We start from the raw sequence: 23601 nt of genomic DNA on the forward strand, positions 1-23601 counted from the left end.
CACCAGCCCAGCTTCCCCACGCTAGGCTCTGCACTGGAACCCCTTCTTTCCTTAGGAGTTTCAGTTGGCTTTCGGGAGGTCTGAGGTCCCTTTGTGCCAGACCTTTTGAGTTTTCAGTAAGGATTGAGAACAGAAAATTAGGACACAAAATCAAAGGAACTGAGAATACAAATAAAAGCCCCCAATACCACACATATGTGTATGTCTGGTCAAAACTACAGGAAATTGAAACACCAGGCAAAAACGCGTGGCCTTTATTTGGCTAAATGACAAAAGCCAAAATAATTCTGCACAAAGCATTAGACAGTAACGTGATACACTGAACTCAGAGGCTAACTCCCCACTGACGCTGGTGATGTCATGGGTGACTCTTTCCAACAGTGTTTTCTGTTCAGGAGCCTCAAAGCTAAACGCCCGACCAACCAACTAACTGTTCAGAATAGCCAGTTTCTCCAATGGAGTGGAAGGTGCTCACGTCAAACCTAGTGAGACCCAGCTGGGGCCGTCCGAATGTTAATCCTGGCATTCCTGTTCTCTTCCCCAATCTCATGCCAACAAAAAGTTCTGGCAAGCTGAATATATTTCTTTTTTCTTTTAGGAGAGTTAACTTTTAATAGTTTAAGTCCAAGAACATGTCCTACTTATTTTGAAAAATAGAAGCTAGGGACCATTCTTTATCCCATGATAGTCTATTCTGTGAGATAAAACAATCATTGTTATGACTTTGAAAAATACCTTTAAAAATACTTATACTGGTATGCTTAAAAAAAATACCATTAGTCTTAAAACATTGTTGAGGAAGCTTTCTTTGAACCGTGCGGGTTCAATTTCGGCGCATCTATGCTGACAGAAATCTAGAAGGTATGGCTTGGGGAATTAAACCAAAGCAAGAAACAGAACGGACTTGGGAAAGGATTGAAAAGTTGATAAGGAACAGATCTCAAAGACAACAGGCCCCAGAATGTGAGTTACACAAGTGAAGACGGCTGGAGACAGTGACAAAGCAGTTGGAGGAGCCACTATGGAAGGGCGTCCTAGATAGCTGCTCAGATGTGCAGCCCCAAGAATAACTGAGGTGCTGCTGAGGAGAGTGACCAGAAAAGGTCTCTCAATCTTTCTCATCAGGATTTTTGCCCTCAACTCCCCCGTTCCTCACGTGAGGGTCTCTGGCTTAGCCCCAGGAGCAGCACTGGTGACCCAACTCTACTTTCTCTAAGTGGCAGCCTCGGTTTTCAGTCTCCGGCCCAGTATACGAATAAGCAAACTTCCTGTTCAGCCCGTGCCAAGGTTAACTGCTGCACTGGCTCCTCCTCAACCCCAGGCACAGGGCTCCTGTCTTCAGCCTCCTCATATGGTATAGAGGCTGTGAGGCCAAACAACTTACGGTTCCCCCGGCCCTTCCATGCTGCTTTCTTAGACAGACTGAATCACAGATCGAGCGTTACACAGCTTACCCACATGGTGCACCATCTCAACAGTACCTTTTTCTAGCACCAAGGAGCACACTGACCCTCACATACATACATGCAGCCACACCCCCAATGCCTTTGCTTATGTCTAAACTGTCTGAGTGTTAGGAGACAGTAACGGGTGAGTATTGAGCATCGGCTAGTCCTAGCAGGGAGTCAGCATAGACGCTCTGATGTCTGGGACTGTCTACTTGAGTGACTACATGGAGGAAAGTCGAACATGAATGGCTCCCTTTGCATTTCCACAGGCCACACCTGAGTGACACGCACTGAGAGAACAAGCAGGTGAGCGCCAGCAGTGACATCACCACCTCTGTATACCTGGGAGAATAAGGCAGAGAGAAACGGATCCCCAAAGAGAAGACTAAAGTAGAAAAGTTAAAATGAGCCATTCCGCAGTACATAATGTGAGAAAAGACTAATTTCAACAGGTTCAGAGAAAGGATCCCAGGCCAAGGCCATCTGGATCAGGTCTGAGAGAAAGCAATGCTTCATGAGGAGTTAGCAATGGCGTTTCCACAGGCCACTGGGACACCAGGGGGTGCCTCTTTGCCCCTCTCCTCTGCTCAGCTTTGCCTGGGAGATAGTTTAGAAGCCTAGGTAGTCCTGTTCTGCAGGCACTGTGTGGTGCTAGCCTCAGACCCTTAGGCAGTAGCACAGATTCCACTAGCGTGTGTCTAGGGAGGACTGAACAATGCTCACAGTCCCAGCACGGACCAGTGAGGAGGTACGAGGAAAAAGAAAATGTTTTCTTTGCTGAAAACACAAAGCTCCACCCCCACGAGGGGTATTTATGAGTGACAACTAGTAGGCCCTGGACATAAACAACTTTACCCTACATCCAGCTACAGGATAACTGATGGCCATGAGCTTGCTGGGCCATGTAGTGATATGGGGTGCCAGGGGCCGGAAACACCGGCTCCTGCCCAACAGTAAGTGCCGAGAGTCAGTACTCTCTGATTTCAAAGTCAACTTGTTTCCTCTTGGGGCCACCAGCCACAGGCAGGCAAGAGGGCATGACCTCTGTGTGCTAGCAGTTTTAACCCGTGCCTGTTGCTTCTGGAGGTGGACTGGAGGAAATCCCTGCTAGGTGCAGCTCTCGGAGCAAAGACTCCATGTGGTACTCATTTGACCCAAGGACATTCTAAGATGGTCAGAGGTTGAGGAGAGTGTTTCCAGGTGCTTTTGCCTGTGTGCTCTGTGAAAGTCTAAGTGCTGACTACTGCAATAAGCAGCATGGATCCAGGACGGGTCAAGTGCAAGCTGCAAACATTTACAAAGTATCCTTTGTATAAGCCGGACGTGCTGAGAGGGCAGCTGCAGGGAGGGACGTGAGCTCAGCAGAACTCAACCCCAACTGCTCTTGAGCCGGACTGACTTTCTCCCACTCCTCTCTCCAGTCACAGTAGCCCTGTGTCCCTTCCTTCACAGGAAGGATGCAGGAAAGAGATTGGCAAGAGCTCCCGAATAACTGGGCAACAGGATTTGCTGAGAAGATGAACACAGTGGAAAAACTGCATCTGATGCTCTGTGGTTTGGGTCCATCCCCATCAGTGTCTTCATGGACCCCATTGGGTCCGACAAGAAACTCCTCTGGGAGTAAGAAAAGTCAGGCTCACAGCTCTTCCCCCCACAGCCACGCTGACACATGGGCCGGCAGGACACTCAGGGAATCTGGAGCTAATACGGCTTTGAGATTTTTTTAGGGACATTAAAATTACGATACTCTCCCCAAATTACCCAGCAGCATGGCTCCCTGTTTGAAGGACCTGGCAAGCCGCTTTGCTTCGGAGCAGAAGGCAAGCACTAGTGTTCAGGAAGAAAGGCCTCTGGGCACTCCACGCCTCCTTCTTCTGCCCACTCCTCAGGGGCAAAAAATTAGTTGTACTTACTATATTTGAAAGACTACTTTTTAAAAGAAATGATGTAAATGACAATCTCCCTGTCAAGATTACATGAGCAATAAACAGTAAAGCAACGTTCTGGGGAGGAAAGATGGATGCAGAGCAGGCTTCTAAGGTGTGGGCAGCCTCCGTGGTGTGGCTGAGAATGTCTCAGGCAGGGCATGGGCTGTTTTGGTTCCCCCGTTCCCAGGTCCTCTTGCCCCGTTTGTCTGTTCTTTGTAGATGTCCTTAGGTTTAGTGTTGGGATCACAAAATGGAATTCGACAGAGCTTCTGGAGGTGACGGGCAGGGGGAGAGAGAGGGAACAGGGATGAAAAGTTAGTCCTCTTCATCCTCGCTGATGTCACAGGTCACAGCCTTGCACCTAGAGAGACTTGCTGGGGAGGAAGATGGGGAAGTCTTGCCAGAGAAGGGCCACCGAAAGGAGGGGGAGGGGGAGCGCTCATGAGTAGGGCTGCTGCTGGGACTCTGCTTGGGACTGATGGCCTGCAGCATCCGACCTTTTCCCTCTTTCAGCATGTGCTTCTGGGGAGGAGACCAAAAGGAAGAGTTAGAAGATACCTACAGACCGCATGTGTCACTACTGGAGCCTCTGAAACCTCAAATTTCTATGGCTCTCCCGGCAACTGTTCCTCATTGCTGGCATCAAAACTATGGTCTCAAGCATACTAATCTCAAACACCCTGCCACTGACTTGTTTCCCTAGCCCCTACTGTGCTAACCGTGACTCCAGAAGACAGGAGGGCATAACTGTAGTCCTAGGCATTCTCCACCTGCTCACTGCAGCCAGCCTAGCCTTGACTTCCGTCAGAGGCATCCAAGGGCTAGTGTGCAGTCCAAACTCCAGCAAAAACCAAGGCTCACTAGTGGAATTCTTTTTTTTTTTTTTTTTCCGGGGCTGGGGACCGAACCCAGGGCCTTACCACTGAGCTAAATCCCCAACCCCTTTTTTTCACTGCTCTCTTCTTTTTTTTTTTTTTTTTTTTCCGGGGGCTGGGGACCGAACCCAGGACCTTGCGCTTCCTAGGTAAGCGCTCTACCACTGAGCCAAATCCCCAACCGGAATTCTTTATTTGGTTTGAGAACGCTGTGCTACTCCTCAGGACAGATCCCCTCACTGGGGAACACGTAGTGGATCTTCATAGAGAGGAAGTTTTCTATCTGTTATCCATCTTCCTTCTCTTCAATATAAACCCAAAACATAGAGGTTGTCAAGGCTGATAAAACAGCTGACAAAATTACTAGAAGATATGTAACTATATTAGATAACTTCTTAATTTTGATGGTCCTTTCTGCGCAAAGATTCTCTATTTCTTTCTACTCCACAGCATTGTGATTCTCTTAAATTCACTTGTATATTGACTGGAGGCTGAAGCTATTAGTATCACAAGTTCAAGGCCAGCCTGGGCCACATGGGTAGCTCTAGGCCAGTCTAGGCCTCAAGGAGATCCTGTCTCAAATAATAAATAAATAAGCCTGGTGTGGTAGCACACACCATTAATCCCTGCAGTTGGGAGACAGAGGCAGGCAGATCAGTGTTGAGTTCTAAGCCAGCCTGGTCTACACTGCAAGTGTCAAGTCAACCAAGGCTACCTAGTGAGTTCTAGTCTCAAAAAATAATAAACAAATCAACCAACCAACATAGGGCTGAGGTTGTAGCTCAGTGGCAGAGTGCTTGCTAGCATGTGTACTCTGCCTGGGTTCAATCGCCAGTACAACAGAAACAGCAAAAGAAGAGAAAAGCAGCCCCCTTCCCTGGTATTCCCTCAAGTGTCAGGAAGAAAGGCTCCCACCAGCGCTCCTTCTGGACCAAACATTTCCAGGAAACTTCCAATGAACTCTCGGGACTTCTCCTCCCACTTCTGGATGAGGTCGATGCTCTTCTCCTCCACTTTCTGCACAAATTCTTTTGACTTTTCCTCCACATCTTTCACTTTCTTCTTTACCTTATCAACTCGTTCTTGCAAGTGGTATTTCTTTTCCTAGAACAAGAAACAAGTGGTTTTTAAGAATAATACCCAGGCTGGCCCGATGGCTTAGAGGGTGAGTACATCCTGTATTCCGGAGAACCTGAGTTCAGTTCACAGCGGGAACTTCTGAAGGCTCACACCTACCTGTACGTCCAGTTCTTGAGAGATCTGACACCTCTGCCCCACAGACACTGAACTCACATGCTCAAACCATAGATTTAAAAATATTATTTATTTAAAAATAATATTAATTTAAAAAATACCCAACTTTACCTACCAGAAAAGAGAGTTTGGCTACTGATACTGTTTTCAAAATAAAAAAAATTCTACTTTGCTTAATCTGCTCTGTGTTTATTTAACATAATAACAGGAAAGATCATCTCTGGACAACCTTCTATGACAGTGTGATAATTCAACATTGTAAACTCTAAGGGTGAGGGCAGAAATAGATTAGCATGCAACCAAAAGAAGTCAAGGTTTAAGATAAATCTAATAAAGCGAACTAGAAATATATCCAATATGGCTCTTTCAGATGGGCGAGTGCATGCACAAGATCACCACACAGCACTTCCAAGAAGCAGTCAATGTGCTAGACAGAGTCAAAATGGAAAGACTACATCCTTAATTAACCCACGATACTGGATGCCCTGTCACTAACTCATTCCATGACTTTAGGTAGACTGACTTTAATTACGTGTTGTGGTGTGTGTGTGTGTGTGTGTGTGTGGTCAACATCAGGTATCTTCTTTAATTAACCGCTCCCCCCTTATTTTTCTGAGATGGTCTCTCATTGAACCTGGCTCACTGAATTCTTCTAGGCTTCCAGGGATCCTTCTGTTTTGAAGGATGTGCTGCCACACCTAGCTTTTGACATGGGTGCTGGGGACCAGAACTCAGGTCATTACTTGCCCATAGCATCCACTCTACCCACCAAGCCATCCTCTCAGAAGTTCATGTTTTGCCTTTTATAAGCTGGAGATCTGCTTGCTCATTTGCAAAGTGACAAAAAGTTGGTCCGGCAAACATCCCTAAACATTAGTGTAAAGTGGTATAAGCACTCTGATGGAGAAGTAGTTCTGTCAAGGCTAATGTAAAGTACTACACTGTCTGAGCATGCTGCCACTTGCCATGTAACCCCAGGACTCAGGAGGCCAAGGTAGAAGGATCACAAGTGCCAGGTCAGCCTGGGCTATAAACTGAGAACATTTATTACACAAAACAATGCAAAAAAAAAAAAAAAAAAAAGCTAGTTTCTTAATTTCTGTTATAAGGAAGGAAGAGGCCACCAAGTACAGCTTAGTGATACACGCAGCCCTTGGCTGCACAAGGTAAAGGGGAGAGAGAGAAGGAAGAGGCCACTAAGTACAGCTCAGTGATACATGCAGCCCTTGGCTGCACAAGGTAAGGGGGAGACAGAGAAGGAAGAGGCATCATTTGGGGTTTTCCCCTCTACTTTCCTTTATGTTACTGGTAGCTCTCTGTTGTCTGTGCACCTCATACTTGTGTGCTTAGCAGACCAGAAGAGAATCGTGAGCTGCCACGTGGGTGCTGGCTCAACCACAGATCTCACTCTCTATGCTTTTGCTTTTGTTTTATGACACAGTCTTGCTATGTAGCCTCAAATTTGTAACCCTCCTGACTCAGCCTTCCAAGCACTGAGCACACTTGACTCACCTACCTTTTTCCCTTGGTTTTAAGTCAGGGTCTCCTATGTAGCCCTGGCTGACCTGAAACCTTCAATCTGAAGTGGTCTTCCTGCCTTTGCCTTCCAAATTGTGGGTGATGGGATGGACCACTAAGCCCTATTCTGGTTTATCTAATGCTTTCAGAGAGCCGGGAGCAAGCAAAGAGTTTGGGTAAATAATTATTGCATACAATATAGTTATTAGGTTTGCTCTGTTTAAAGCAACTTTATTGAAGCATTATTTATATATACAATTTATATCTTTTCTAAAAGCCAATATTAATCAAAAGTACCTGTGTGGCTTTTCTGTGTTTGTTTTTGAGACAGGACTTGCGAAATACACCAATGTGGGGGAACCATATATAAAACACTGGCATCGAGGGGCTGGGGATTTAGCTCAGTGGTAGAGCGCTTACCCAGGAAGCGCAAGGCCCTGGTTCGGTCCCCAGCTCCGGGGAAAAAAAAAAAAAGGGGCTGGAGAGATGGCTCAGCGGTTAAGAGCACCTGACTGCTCTTCCAGAGGTCATGAGCTCAATTCCCAGCAACCACATGGTGGCTCACAACCATCTGTAAAGAGATCCGATTCTCTCTTCTGGTGTATCTGAAGACAGCTACAGTGTACTTATATATAATAAATGAATAAATCTTTAAAAAAAAAAAAAAAAAAAAAAACACTGGCATCATTAGCCACACAGGGAAAGATCTGTAGTTTTCATCTTATGCTCAAAAGATCACATAATTTTTTATAAAAAGCAAAAGTCAACCACAGTTAAGAACCACTCTTTGATATAATGTGCTATATAATTTATACTTTTGTCTTTTTTTTTTTTTTGAGACAGAGTGTCATGTCCCTAACACTGGCCTCCAACATTCTGGTCCCCTTGTCTCCAGTCCCTTCACTGGAACAGGTGCATCCGTGCTGGGACTATAGGCAGGCATTTGTTAAATGCCTATTTGTTAAATCGATTTGTATATCTTTTTTTCCTTTCTTTTTTTAAAGACAGGATCTCACTGTGCAGCCGAGCTAGCCTGGCTCACACAGAAATCTGCCTGCCTCTGCCTCCCGAATGCTGGGGTTAAAGGTACCACTACCATGCCTGGCTTTGTTTAATTGTCCTTGTATCAATATGTTGACTTAGACCATGAGGACAGAAACTCCCTTTGCGCTCTACTCTTTGTAAAGTGCTCAGCATGATGCTTCTCAAAAGAGACATGAGTTAGCTTTGGAGAGTGATAACCGCACAGCACACTGGAAAGCAGCCTAGGGCAGACAGCACGAGAAGCAACGTGTGCCTAAAGAGGCAGGGAGCTATGAGGGGAGGCTGCAACTCACGTTGATAAAGCTGACATTGAGCTCCTTGGCAGTGTAGCCTCTCTGCAGGTTCCGTCTTGCATACACATCATAGTCACGGACAATGCGGGTGATGATGTCTGATGTGGAGATGCCTTCTGTCCTCTGTGTGGGAGCAAACATGCCTAAGGTGAAACAGACAAACGGTTGATGTCTTGCCACATCAGAGGCAGAGAAGAGGCAGGAGGGTCTCTAAGTTCAAAGGCAGCCTGGTCTACACAGTGAGTTCCAAGATAAAATTCATTCTTTTTAGGAAAAAAAAGCAGACTCTGTTATTACTCTAAGTGAAGTTTAGAGATCCTGGCACCCAGGGGACTGAATGAAAGACTAGAAGGAGGCACACACTGTCCAAATAAGAAAAATATGGAACTTGTCCTAAAATTAAGAAAAGTTAAAGAGATGATAAGCCAGGAACCAGCAGGTGCTGAGGCTATGCTCACTTACAACGTTGTCCACAGTTAAATCTCTCAGAACCCTGTTCCACTGTCAGCAGTGTCATGGCTGAATCTCTGCGATCGCCAAGACCCCGCCCAGTGTGGCTGGGCCTGAGCCCACTCACCTGCTTCCTTGATGTGCTTATACACATCGTCGCTCCCTGCCGAAGAGTAGGGGATATCGTCATGGGCGACGAAATCAATCTGAAAATAAGAAAACGATCATGTTAAACCCCAGGATAACTGCCATTTGCAAAGAACCTGCAAACATTCTTGAGCTCAGAAAAAGGGAAATTGGCAGGGGCCATGCCTCAGAACAACCTTTTCTCTGTACTTTCTGCATGGTTCATACATTCTACCATCTGCTCAAAAAACCTCAAAATCCACCAGTCTGATCATTTATGGCTTAGGGCAAACAGGTCTGCCAGTTTCTTCTCTAGCTATTTCTTTCAGGCCTAAGACAGTGCTACCTTCCCTCTGTATGGTCCGCATGCTGTGGTCAATGGGACAGGGGTTTCCGGTAAGCCAGAGCCTAAGAACAAGGGAGTCACCCTGTCCTCCCAGGTCTATAACAATGGGCCACATAAAGGCTTCTAAGGGGCTGGGGATTTAGCTCAGTGGTAGAGCGCTTGCCTAGGAAGTGCAAGGCCCTGGGTTCGGTCCCCAGCTCAAAAAAAAAAGAACCAAAAAAAAAAAAAAAAAAAATATATATATATATATATATATATATATATATATATATATATATATATAGGCTTCTAAAAGCATGAAGGATGTGGTTACTGCTTCTCAGTTCCTGAGAAAAGGAAAATTTAAAAGTAACAACTAAATTCCTTTTACCAGAAAAGATATATTTATTCTTCAAAAAAGGGTAAAACCTAAAACTATGAAGGAGCGTCTGTGACTGTCTTGCTATAAATACATGTCACAAGACGAAGAGACGGCAAACCCTCACTTACTGGCTCCTTCTGGAAAGCCCATGAGCCTCTGCGAGTGTAATTACTACCCTGCCAAACCCACCCCCAGAGCACCTCCATCACCCATGACCAAGTTGACAGGACAGCAGAGGCAATTCTCAGCTGGAAGCAGGCTGTGTGGTTGAGATTTACTGCTTACAAGGGGGAAGGGGACGCTGCAAGTTCTCCAACACCCCACCCAGGCTGGCTGTGCTGAGAGAATAATGCTGCCTGTCACCTTTGGTGCCACTGTTAAGTGCCAATGGAGGAAAGCTAGGACTGTTCTGGTCTGCTGAGATGGCTCAGCGAGTAAAGGCACTGCTGCTGAGTTTAACTCCAGTTCTATCCTTCAGAGAACTGGTGCCCCCGAGTTGTTCTCTAACCCTTACCTGTGAGCTATGGCCCCACACACACAGAGTAAGTAAATAAAATGTACTAAAGGTCTGTCCTAATCCCACAGTCACAGTCTGTCTACACTGGCTCAGTCTCCTCGAGTCCTGCCTCAGAAGCACAGCAGCCCTCTCTGTTCCTCCCTGCCGCACTGCATAACTCTCCTGCAACAACCCCACACCCGTGCGGAGAGGTGACACTGTGCACACTGGTTTCCAAGCTTGAGGGTGTAATAGCTGGTGTAATAAACCCATGTCTTTCGAGCCCACCTTTGTAGAAACCATGCTTTATGTGAGAGAATTCAAAGGCCCCTGGGAACTTTAAAATAATTCACAATTCCTAGCCCCAAATCAAAGCTGAACGCAGACTTATCAAGGTAAGAAAAATGTACTATTTCCTAAAACATGAAGCTTTCCTCTTAAATTCATTTTTGTTTTTTAAAAGATTTTGCTTTTATATTTCATATGTGCATGAGTGTGTTGCCTGGTGTGTGTTTTTTTCAACACATGTGTTGTGTCTGTGTCCGTGGAGTCCGGGGAGGCCAGAAGGTGCTGGATCCTCTGGGACTGGAGCTGCACTCTTGTGAACTACCACGTGGCTGTTGGCAACCAACCCCAGTCCTGTGCAAGATCAGAAGGTGCTCTTAACACACTGGTCTCTCCAGGCTTTAAAGATTTTATTTTATTATTTGTGTGTGCATGTACATGTGTGTGTGTGTGCATGTACATGCATATACCGGTGCCTATGAAGCCTTAAAGACATTGGAACCCCTGAAGCTGGAATTACAAGCCATTGATGGGTGACTAGGAACAAATTCTGGTCTTTTGATAGAATACAAATGCTTTTAACTGCTGAGCCATCTTTCCAACCTATGTTTTTGAGACAAGGTATTTATTATGTAGCTCAAGCTGACCTCAAACTTGTGGTCTTCCTGCATCAGTCCCTTAGCTTTGGAATATAAGCATAATTTTTACATTTATTTTGTATGTGTTTACTTATTCATACATTTGTGCATGTAGGCCAGAGGACAACTTGTAAGAGTCATATCTCACCTGGACCCAGCATGTGGGCTCAGGGTTCAACTTTAGGTCATCAAGTCAAGCACCAAGTTCCTCTACCCGCTGAACCACCTTCCTAACCCGGAGAGATAAGCTCTGTGTGCACGGCTGGGACTGTGGACATTCTAAAGAGACTGCCAGGCCATAAGGGAGGACACAGCTGCTGAGTGGGGAAATGTTGTGTAGGCAGACAGTTCATCTAAGTCCTGTAACAGTGAACCTGGAGCACATTACTCAGCCTCTCTGCACCTTGTTCTCCGTGTGTTAATGGAAACAATAACTATCCCCACAGGGCAGATGTAGTATAAGGAGTAATGCTGTCATCATCTCTATATAAATAAAGCATGACAAATGGAAAACCATCCTTCTCCCCCAAACACTGAGAGGATGTTGGAACTAGAAATTAGTCCATGTGGCCAGTCTCTTACCCGGTGCTCCGCCAGGAACTCGGGCGTCAGAGTCCAGGGGGCGTTCCTCACCACCTCGTCTACGTAACGGCAGTGCTGCACCGCGTCGTAACGTTCATTTTCGTTCATCACAGTGAAGCCCTTGAAGTTGTGCGTTAGCTCATCACTGCAGACTGGGGTCACAGCATCACAAAGTTGTAAGTCAAGGTCCCCTGTGTAACCCTCCTCGTCACCAACCTTTCCCATCTCCTACTTTCTAGGTCTGTGACAATGCCCACCCCACCCACATCCAGTATGGAGAAGAAGAATCTTCTGTATGTACTTCAGTCTGGGTAACAATGTTTTTCCTAATGTAAGACTAGATTTCGGTAACACTTGCTACAGTAAGGCTCACACTTACAAAAAGGATAATATATGGAACTCAGACCTTGACTTTGAAGTGAACCTGCTACGTATTTCTACACCAGTGAAGTTTTCAAAAATGTTTTATTGGCGCTGGAGAGATCTGAGCACTGGCTGCTCTTATAAACTACCTGAGCTTGATTCCCAGCACCCATGTGGTGGCTAACAACTGTCTGTAACTCCAGTCCCATGGTATCTGATACCTTCTTCTAATTTCCTTGAGCACCGGGCACACATGTGGTATAGAAACACACATGAAGACCAACCAACCAACCAACCCCACCCATATACATGAAATAAAAACATTTTTTTTCTTTTTCTTTTTTTCAGAGCTGGAAATAAAAACATTTTAAAGTTTTTTTCCTATTTTCATTTTATAAGATTGGACTTGACCATATAACATTTGCTTGGCAGATTTTCCTTCTGTTGATTCAAAACCGATGAGGCCAAGTCCAGAACCAGAGTTTTTAAGTAGACAACTGATCAGTGCTGCTCTATAACCATATATAACTGTAGACCCTCAGCTACGAACATAATCTAGGACCTCTCAGTGAGCCCGCTGCTGAGCTGTCCCACACAGACACATCATTCCTTTAATAAAAGAGACCTGGGCCAATGCACTCACACACACAGACAGGAGGAGATTACTCTTTTTCTGGATAACACCTCACGTGAATAGAGGGCTTCTCACCTCCCACGATTAGATATGTATTAGGGAAAGGGTTCTCACCTCCCACGATTAGATAGGTATTAGGGAAAGGGTTCTCACCTCCCACGATTAGATATGTATTAGGGAAAGGGTTCTCACCTCCCACGATTAGATAGGTATTAGGGAAAAGGTTCTCTCCTCCCACGATTAGATATGTATTAGGGAAAGGGTTCTCACCTCCCACGATGAGATATGTATTAGGGAAAAGGTTCTTTGCTTGCATCAGAGCCCGGGCGTGACCAGAGTGAAATAAGTCAAATATTCCATCCGCATAAACTCTCACAGGCCGCTCACCTAAATCCAAATGAAAGAACTCATTACAAAACATATTTACTCAATTCCTTACACCTGACACATTCAAACAGCGCTGTGTGACTCATTCTAACAGAGCCTCTCTTATTTGATGTTCTCTAGAGCCAGTCCTGGTGACACACACTTGTAACCCCAGCCACTTTGGAAGCAGAGGCAGGAAGATTACCAAATCCAAGGCCAGCTTGGACTACAGAGTTAAGTCAAGGCCAGTCTGGACAATTTTAAGACCCCATCTCAAAATAAAAAGTATAAAGAAAGTTTGGTATATAACCCTATTGTGATATATATTACACATATACATACACATATACACATATATCACATACACAGATACATTACATATACATATGCACATCTCAATGTACATCTCATATATGCATAAACAGTAGAGGCCTTGAATAAGGCCCTAAGTTCAGTGCCTATTTCTATAAAAAAATAAACACAAGCATAAGTTGTAGAGGGCCGCAATAACATTTGCCACCACAAGATGGCGCTGACTTCCACTGCGCCCCACGTGGAAAGCTGGGATAGTTTTCGCCATTACAAGATGGCGCTGGGGGCTGGGGATTTAGCTCAGTGGTAGAGCGCTTACCTAGGAAGCGCAAGGCCCTGGGTTCGGTCCCCAGCTCCGAAAAATAAGAACCCCCCCCCCAAAAAAAAAAAAAAAAAAGATGGCGCTGGCCTCTGCCACGCCAGCCGACTTCCTTTCAGGAAGTTAACTGTGCGCATGTCCAAGAGTGCCTTCGTGCCAGGTCTTTGCCCACTCCAGGCCGTGCCTAATGAGATCATGGGTAAGCAACCAATCAGGTGTGGATGCGCCACACTAGGGTGTATATAAGCCGCGCCATGCCAGCGCGCGGCGCCTCTCCTTAAGATTCAATGAACGTTTAGCTGCAAGGATTCGTGTGTCCCGTGTATTCTTGCTGGCGAGAGACAGCGCGGGACAATAAGTCACTTTACTGCTGTTTTACAGTCCGATTAACTGTACAGATTACCTGAACCAAACACAAGCAAGGCTCAAAGGCTGAGGTGTTATGCCCTCAGTAGGAAGGCAATCTCCATCTCTGGTATCTGGAATTTAGACTGCAGTCCATGTTTTTATACAGACTGAGCACTTGTTCCTTAATGCTACCTTAGAAGTGATAGTAAATATATAGTCAAGGAATACCTACCCTGAACTTCAAAATGAGCCTAAAAAAGAATAAACTTTTAATATGTGTATGCAGGAGGTGTATGTATGTAAATGCAAGTACCTATCCCAGAGACAGCCGACTGCCTGGAACCAGACTTAGAGGTGACTGTGAGCTGCCCACCACGGATGCTGGAAACTGAGCTGGGGTCTTTAACCACGACACCGTCTCTCCAGCTCCCAGACACTCCCCTGACATTTCAGGTTTGTTTAAACAGACTAGAAAACTCCACTCTGACCACCAGCACTTTCATTTTCAGTTTGCCTTGATTACTTATAAGTAACACTTTGCTTTGAAAATAAACCCTGGCCAGGCATGAAACATGTATTTAACAACAGTGCTCGGAAGGCAGAGACAAGCAGATCTGAGTTCAAGTCATCCTGTTCTACACAGCAACTTCCAGGCCAATCGGGGCTACACAGTGATACCCTATCTCAAAAGCAAAAGAAAACAAAAACCCAGACAAAGGAAACATGCCTCACTGCTGTCTGAAAGTAATGGACGGGCTGGAGGCCTCGGCTGGAGAAGAGGAAGGATAACAGTGCAGATAACACGGTCTCTGGAAGCATTCTCTCTCCTGGTAAGTAACTATGGTAAAACATTCCTCAAATACACCGAGTACTTGAAAATAAAATATAATTATTTTAGGACTTTTCCTTTTCCCATTAATTAGAATAAAAAAGAACTGTCTGTTATTTTTAGAGTAGTAGCCTACGAAAAGAAAAGTCAGGGAATTACCTGTGAGTATACGAGACCAATTCCCAGGTCAAATAAACACGGACATATACCACTCACTGTGTTTCAAATGAGAAATCCCAGGAGCCTAAGAACACTAAAGGAGGAACTATTTCACAGTGGCAGCAGAGGGCAGCAATAGGAACATGGCCACCTCTTAAGGAAAGAAAGGCCAGAGCCCCATCTGATGCTGCACTTCTCCCTTGTCCCAGGGGTGGTAGGAATTGCACAGCAGTATCTCACCAATGAGGCTTACCCAGGGCATGGTCATTGCCAATTGAAATGGATGCGCACATCTTTTTTTTTTTTTTTTTTTTTTTGGTTCTTTTTTTCGGAGCTGGGGACCGAACCCAGGGCCTTGCGCTTCCTAGGCAAGCGCTCTACCACTGAGCTAAATCCCCAGCCCCGGATGCGCACATCTTTAATCCCAGACTAAGAAGGCGGAGGCAGGCAGATCTCTATAAATTCGAGGTCGGCCTGGTCTAGAACAAGCTCTAGGACAGACAAGATTACTCAGAGAAAACCTGTGTCAAAAAACCAAAACTAAAACAAATCAGAAAAGCCTCTTAAGGGCTGTGAGTCAAGGAAGAGGAAAATGGTTGTCAAGAGCTCTGGATTTTTAAAATAGCTTTATCCATAAACATGTAATGTTTAAGCTGAGAAATCATACATTGCTGATAGCAACATAATTCACAAGACAAATGGCAAATGCTTGGCTCCTTTGAACCAGCCATGGTCGCTGTCTTTCAGATATACTCTCATTGTGGCGTTGTTTGCAACAGCAACGGTGGGGAGACAATAAATACTTCACTGGGAAGCTGAACTCAAGACACGATGCAGGAGCCAATAGCTAAGTATTTAGATATCCACAAGAAGCTGATCGTCTTGGCTGCTCTCAAGAGAGACATGAGTGCTGGGAGATAGGCTGAGAGGAAGACTTCTCAGTCTGCAGTCTTTCAGTGCCGCGGATGCCACATCATGCCACAAAAGGACAACTTGCAGGAGCCACCATGTGGGTTCTGGGGACTAAATTCAGGCCGTCCGCCAGGCTTGGCAGCAAGCTCCTCTACCTACTGAGTCAATCTTGCTGGCCCAAAATTTTAGAATAAAGTAAAACAGACCAATATAATTCTGCAGACCAGGCTGGCCTTGAACTCACAGAGATCCTCCAGCCTCTGCCTTCAGAATGCTGAGATTAAAGGCTGTGCTGCCATCACCTGATGTGTTCTTCTTTTGATGCTTAGAATTGAAGCCAGGGACTCCTGCACCTGCGTTGCACTGAGCTATGCCCTTGTCCTACTGAAGTTAAAGGACACATATTTACTATTGTTCTATAATGTAAAGGGTAGCTCAACTTGTCAACCAGCTTCCTTCCTCTTTAAGCCTGGTGTGTTTATCCACAGAACAAAGTGAAATAAAACATGAGCTTAGAATCAGCTGGGCAGTGGTAATGCCTTTAATCCCAGCACTTCAGAGCCAGACGCAGGAGGATCTCTTGGGTTAAGCGTGGTCTACAGAGTGAGGTCCAGGACAGCCAGGGATACACAGAGAGACCCCATCTCACAAACAAAACAAACAATAACAAAAACAGTCATGAGTTGTTTTTTATCTAGATTATCATTTTTTAAAATCCATGAATTCATGAAGAAACTAACACTGGGTTTTCTGAAGCAAGGCCTAAGGGGCTCTGGCAGCATTTTACTTGATCCTGAAAGCAAAGAGCAGGCTGTAAAAGCTACAAGCATACTGTAGAATAGCCACGGCAAAGCAAGGGGTGGTGTGGCCGAGGAGTCACTGTCTAGGGAGTGGGACAGCAGAACGTTACTGAGGAAGGCTATTTGCCTGAACAATACAACGTGGCTGAACCTTTCCCCAACCAACCTACACCCACATCTGTACAGTGCCCCTCCCAGAGGCCCTTGCAAGTGCCCTTGACGGCAGTGTCCTCACCTCCAATCTCCGATACACACGCTGGTATTTTAACAAAATGGCCAGAAGGGGCCACTGTTGCACAGGTCTTGGGGGAAAGCAAGCACCAATAAACCACACCCTGATTGGCAACTGTCTCAGCTTGCTAAGAGCAACCTCCTGCTACTCTCTAGGTTATAAATAAGGTGGATGCCTCACTCTTGCCAAGTAAGCAGATGTCTTCTCCAGCCAGGCCAAACCTAGCTTCAATTCACTGTCTCCTGAGACACTCTGTCAAATATCAGTCTGTCACCAGTCACTGAACCCGAGGTCTGCAGAGTGCCCAGCCCATGCTCTTCCTCCGTCCACACCCTCAGCCTACTCCCACTTCCCTACTTACCAAGATGATATGTGGATAAATAATAACACTGGGTGACTATGAACAGAGCTGAGTGAGTATGAATTCTGAATGTGTGTCATTATGCTATACATTAAAAGAGTTTGTGACTCCAACAGGTTCTATACTATGGCTGAATGTGAAACATGAACTGTCTGCTGGCATTTTGAAATTTGTCTTTAAGTTGTCCCTGATCTTATATTTTTTGGTTGTGAGCCTAGCCTTTAACGGCTGAGCCATCTCTCCAGCCCGTCCCTGATCTTAACATGATACGGTGGCATGCACACCACAGACATACATACAAGTAAGTAGATAACTGTAACTTTTTAAAAAATTTAAGAGGCTACACGGTGAAAACCTGTCCCACCAAATAATAAATTAATTAAATTTGCTTCATGTATCAGAAAGACATGGTACAACATGACCCATATGTAAATACTTTTGAAGAAAAAAGAATAATCTCAGGGGCTAGTTTTTTGTTGTTGTTTTAGGACTCTAATAAATACGGTCCACGGGTCTTGGGATCCCCTCGCCTGAATGACATTGTCTAGCCCCATATCTAGTCATATTTTACTATTCATTACTTAGAAAAAAACAAAAATAAAGACAATTAAGAAGTAACCACAGTACACAACTTTAATCCCAACACTTGGAAGGCAGAGGCAGGTGTGGGTCTCTGTAAGTCTGAGGGCAGCACGGTCTATAGTGGGAGTTCCAAGATGGCCAGGGCTACACAGAGAGACTCTTGTCAAAAACAAAACAAACCACAATCGCCTTTAATCCCAATGCACGGGTAGGGGTCAAGGGGCAGAGGCAGGCGGATCTTTGAGTTCCAGATCAGCCTGGTCAGGTCTACAGAGTTCCAGGCCAATCAGGATCAAGGGAACAAGGGTAAGAGGTAAGGTTCATAAACTCACTGGATATGTGTGAAAATGTATTTCGGTTGTAATGACCTCTTACTCTTTGTGCTTGCCCAGAGCTAAGTTCAGCCCTATATTTGTAGAATAGGTAAAACACTAACAAGGGTAATTAGAACAGAAAAGGGATTAGAAGGAAGTGAAGAAAGGAAGGGGATTTAGAAAAGGAAGAACAGCCGCCTGACCACCTGCATGACTTGGTATTGGCGACAAATGTTTATGAGCTGCTCTGTTTGTGTGGGAGGTGGTCTACTGTGCTTCTGTTTGTTTTGTGATTTACCAGCATACCTGTCTTTGGGGGTTTTTGTTTGATTGATTGGTTTGCTGGTTGACAGGTTGGTTTTGTTTTGTTTTGTTTTTCAAGACAAGGTCTCACTATTTAGCCCTGGCTCTCCTGGAACTCACTCTGTAGACCAGGCTGTACTTGAACTCAGAGATCTACCTACCTCTACCTCCTGAGTGCTGGGATTAAAGGTGTGCACCACCACACCCTGCTGTGTCTGTATATCTTGTGCAAGTATTGCCCACAGAGGCCAGAAAGGCTGTCAAGGCCCTGGAAGTGGAGTTAATGGGTGTGATGGTTTGTATATGCTTAGGCCAGGAGGTAGCACTATTAGGAGTGTGGCCTTGCTGAATAGATTTGTCACTGTGAGTGTGGGCTTTAAGCTGGCTGGAAGCCAGTCTTCCACTAGCAGCCTTCAGATGAAGAAAAAGAACTCTCAGCTATGCCTATATCATGCCTGCCTAGATACTGCCCTGCTCCCACCTTGATGATGATGAAGAACTGAACCTCTGAGCCTGTAAGCCAGCCCCATTTAAATGTTGTCCTTTATAAGACTTGCCTTGGTCATGGTGTCTGTTTATAGCAGTAAAACCCTAAGACAATAGGTGAGACATTTTTTTCTACCAGGGTGGGCGGCTTTTTGAGACAGTGTCTCAACTTCAGTTTGGCCTCAAATTTGCTATGTGGTAGCCAAAAATGATCTGTAATGATCCTCCTGCTTCTACCCCCCAGCTTGAGATTACAGGTGTGCTTCCATTTATGGTGATCTCCAAAACCAACTGTCTACAAGCCTGGTGACAGGAATTTGATCTTCAGAACCCATGAGAAGGTAGTTTCCTGATTTCCACACATGGGCTATGAGGCACACATGCCCACATATACATAGTATGTACACATATGTGCCCACATATACAGAATTCATACACATAGATACACACACACACACACACACACACACACACACACACACACACACACACACAGAGTATTCGCTAAAAAATTACTTGGGCAAAATGATATAAATTAATCATATAAATAAAAAATGGACTTTCAAAATAATAAGACAAGCCTTTTAAAGAAGCATATAATTGAGCCTTTAATCCCAGCACTCAGGAGGCAGAAGCAGGAGGATCCAAGGCCAGCCTAGTGTGTAGATTAAGTTCCAGTTCATGGTTACAGGATATCTGAACCTGCTTCTAGTTAGGATGTGGCTGAGCCCTTAGCACACACTTTTGCTCTCTCTGGCTGGGGTACAGACAAGCCCTCAGTACACACCTTTAAATCTCAAACAATGAAGGTAAAATTAGTTTGTAGAACGAAACACTCATGTTTAAAAGTCATGTCTAATTGAGTGGCAGACAAAGTGAGGAATCGAAGAAAGATTTGACAGAATAGGATATGCCCAACTCTCAGGAGAGAGGAAGGGAAGCTCCTTAAGGGAGAGACAGACAGCACAGGAAGGAGAGTATAGTATAGGATACAGTTAAGTTTGTGGAGAGCAGTGCAGTAGAGTTGGAAGCAGCTTGCCCAGGAGAGTTTTAGAGACAGACTGATTCAGGGACCGAGAGAAAACCAGATTGAATAACCCAGTTGGGAGAGAAGTTTGAGTCAGAAGAGCTGAGTTGACCCAGCCAGCCAGAGTTCAGAAAGAACAAGAGGATGAGCTTATTCACAGCAAGTCTCGGAGGCTGAAAACATTCTAGGCCTAGATTAGTTTGTATGGAGTCTAGAAGCTTCCAGGACTAGGCCTAGGTTAGCAGACAGCAGGGAGCCTCCCAGACAACAATTACAACAGAAGAAAAGATACTTTTACAAACAGCCAGTTACATACACACACACACACACACACACACACACACCACCACCACCACCACCACCACCACCACCAACAACAACAACAACAACAACAAAATCTCTGCCTTTAGTTTTTTGTTTAAAAACTAAACAAAAAGGTGGGAGTAAATAAATGAATGAATGAAAAAGCATACAATTGCCATTAAAGGTAAAATTAGATGATGAGTCTCTCCCAACTTGCGATATTTGTCTTCTGTCAGTCACCAATATTGTAGCTGACTGACACTGTGAGAAAGAACTGTGGAGAAAATTCTGAGGCTAGGAAAAGTATGTCAGTATATTAATCATTTGGATATTTGTAAAAACAGACACAATCATAGGGTAAGGAATACAGATGAATATAGGATACCTGCCTACCATGGGCCAGGCTCTAGGTTTGATTTCTCTGCAACACACACACACACACACACACACACACACACACACACACACACACACACACAAAGCAAGCAAGTCATAATCCAGCTAGAGCTAGAAAGATTCTTGTCTTTTCTGCCACCATGGGGATCTAACTCAGGTCCCTGAATATGCTAGGCAGGCACCCCACCAATGAGCAACATTCTCAGCCATCATGCTAATAGTTAGGGTGGTTTTGTTGTTGTTTTGGGTTTTGTTTTTCTATCTCATGATCACTATGCAAACAACCCAGGAAACAAATGTATAACAAGGAAAACAATTTATAGCTTTCATTGAGGCAGACTAGCACGCTGAACATTATAGCAAATAAAACAGTTAAGCAGTTACTTACAAGGAGTTCCCCTGCAGGCTTCTTCCATAGTCACCCTGACATAGGGCTTACTAAAGTCAACTTCAATTTCATCAGAAAAAGGAGCTGGCTGCCGTAAACCCTGAACAAGAATGTTGACAGAAAATGAAGTTAAATTCAATGGTATTCAATGAGGTTCTCAACATAAGATAGCTTTAAAGAACAGTCAGGTGGGCTGGAGAGATGGCTCAGCAGTTAAGAGCACTGACTGCTCTTCCAGAGGTCCTGAGTTTAAATCCCAGCAACTACATGGTGGCTCAACCATTTGTAACGGGATCTGTTGCCCTCTTATGGTGTGTCTGAAGACAGCTACAGTGTACTCACATATTTAAATGAATAAATCTTAAAAAAAAAAGTTAGTTATTCAACCTTGTGACTAAAACTTTCTTCCAAAGTGAAGAGTGAAAGTTGCAGCCGTCCTCAGGCAGAGTTAACTGTGGCGTGACGAAGGAACACCTTTCTAGCAATTTCAGGGTTAAACTGACAGTCTGACCTGGAAGCTAAGCACTGGCTCTGGAATGATGGCCCCCCCAGCACGGTGGAACAGCAAACCTTGGACCCTGTAACAAAACTTCTGCACTGCTTCAACTAGACAACGGGAAGGCAAGCGGCTCCTTAGCTCCTCAGGAGAACCCTGGCTGCTTAATGCCTACTGTGATTATGTTGAAATGTTCCCTAGGAAGCAAGGACTACTATAGCACACATCCAGTTACAGAGGAAACAAGGGTCAGAAGTTATGAGAACCAAATGTGCTAAGAAGCAAAGCTGAAACCAGAATGTGGGCGTGCTTGTCTCTCTGTGCATGGCTTCGCCTGGGAGGTTTTGCTTAATTTATCCCTAAAATTTTATTTCTATTGGATTCTTTAATGAATGGAACTTTTTTTTTCTTTTTTATCGGAGCTGGGGACCGAACCCAGGGCCTTGCGCTTGCTAAATCCCCAACCCCTGAATGGAGCTTTTAAAGAAAGCACTTTGGTTGTTTCTTATATTAGTACACAGTGACAAAACTGATTGTGTTTGTGGGACTGCAATAGACTTCTGAATATTTCCTCGGTACTGTAACTCTGCATAACTCAATTACTAGGTTTGTTTTGTTTGAGAAAGGGTCCTGATCCTCTGCCTCTCCCTCCTAAGAGCTGGGATTACAGGTGTGTGCCACCTTGCCTGGCTTCACCTATTAGTTTTAGTGGTTGTCATGTTTGGTTGATGCCTTAGGAGTGAGTCTCTATACATGAAACACTGTTGTCTGTGAACTAGTACAATTTAATGCAGTTCTCTTCAGTCTGGATGGTTTATCTCTTTAGCACACCATGTTGCCATTAGAACTTCTAGTACAGTGCCGAGCAGAAGTGAGGAGGTAAAGTCCTTACCTCACTCCTAGTCTTGTAGCAGGGAAACCGTGAATCTTCCGCTGTGACATGTACTGTGACTTGTCTAACTTTTTTTTTTTTTTTTTTTTTTTTAAAAAACTAGGCTGAGGCAGCGGTTCTCAACCTGTGGGTCTTGACCCCTTTGGGGAATGCATATCAGACATCTTACATTTGAGATATTTACATTATGATTCATAACAGTAGCAAAATTACAGTTATGAAATAGCAATGAAATAACTTGTTGAGGGCCACCACAACCTGAGTACCTATATGAAAGGGCTGCAGCATTTCTTCTCAGTTGGTGACTGAGAACCACTGTTCTAGTGTCTACTGCCATGACAGCATATTATAGCTATGCAATATAATCCTGTTTGCTCAACTCAAACATCAACAGGTAAGTGCAAAAATAAATGTGGTATGATACAAGATGAAGTGTCATTTAGCAATGAGAGATTAAGCAGTGCCATATCCACAATGTGAGCTAATCCTGAAAATGTGTTCAGTAAAAAAGGCCAGCCACATAATGTACGTTTTCATAATGTCTACACAAAGCAACACCGAAGAGAAGAAACATTAGTGGTGTCCAAAAGCTGAGCAGAAATGACTGATTTGCTAGTAGATACAAGGCTTCTGTGGAGTGGTAAATACACTCGAAAACTGGTTACAGGTGATGACTGAAAAAACAATCTGTGATATACAGAAAACGGCTAACTTGCTGGGCTGATAGGTTACATGATATATCAATTACAGTTCAATGCAGCTGTCCCATGGGAAGAACCGTTTTGTTTGCTTTTGCTACAGAGCTCAAAAGGAGCTCAAAGTACAGGTGTACAGTATGGATAACAAACAATGGCAGATGCTCTTCCCTCTAGGGTCGGGCAGCGTGCTGGGTGAGGGTCCAGGCCACTGACCAAGGCTAAACAGCTGGTGTACACCCAGGAGCTGGGATGGCAAGTCACTGAATCCATGTAAAATTTTATAGGAATCTAGGAAGCAAAGTAATTTAAAGCCATGAAATCTAAGAACCAAGGAATTTCAGTCTTCTCAAAGCTCATTTCTCCAAATACACTGAAAGCCTCTGTTCTGTTCCCTGCAGAGCCTGCAGCTCTGTGGTTACCAGCTGTCCTTATTCCAG

The 23601-nt window shown here is 44.7% G+C and overlaps 1 protein-coding gene and 2 long non-coding RNA genes across 6 annotated transcripts in view; 2 read left to right on the forward strand and 1 right to left on the reverse strand.

Moving 5' to 3' along the window:
• Positions 1-225: 225 nt before the first annotated feature.
• Positions 226-23601, reverse strand: part of Pcyt1a (phosphate cytidylyltransferase 1A, choline) — a 43710-nt gene continuing 20334 nt past the window's right edge. For 3 of the 4 annotated variants that reach the window (XM_008768694.4, XM_006248444.5, XM_039087919.2), the window contains exons 3-9: positions 21079-21178; positions 12912-13028; positions 11645-11796; positions 8938-9016; positions 8361-8503; positions 5167-5355; positions 226-3898 (exon numbers count right to left, since the gene is read on the reverse strand). In XM_008768694.4, coding sequence (XP_008766916.1) covers positions 3692-3898; positions 5167-5355; positions 8361-8503; positions 8938-9016; positions 11645-11796; positions 12912-13028; positions 21079-21178 — 987 coding nt within the window. In that variant the 3' untranslated portion in view covers positions 226-3691. The remainder of the gene's footprint in view (positions 3899-5166; positions 5356-8360; positions 8504-8937; positions 9017-11644; positions 11797-12911; positions 13029-21078; positions 21179-23601) is intronic. The other variant, NM_078622.2, reaches the window with a different exon arrangement.
• On the forward strand, positions 6651-13446 carry LOC120095669 (uncharacterized). Its single transcript, XR_005491385.1, has 3 exons — positions 6651-6744; positions 11884-11955; positions 13149-13446. It is a non-coding gene; the product is annotated as an uncharacterized LOC120095669 (long non-coding RNA).
• Positions 14681-19538, forward strand: LOC134481088 (uncharacterized). Its single transcript, XR_010056307.1, has 2 exons — positions 14681-14816; positions 15722-19538. It is a non-coding gene; the product is annotated as an uncharacterized LOC134481088 (long non-coding RNA).

The sequence above is a fragment of the Rattus norvegicus genome, chromosome 11 (assembly GCF_036323735.1).
Source record: "Rattus norvegicus strain BN/NHsdMcwi chromosome 11, GRCr8, whole genome shotgun sequence".
Classification (NCBI taxonomy): Eukaryota; Metazoa; Chordata; class Mammalia; order Rodentia; family Muridae; genus Rattus; species Rattus norvegicus.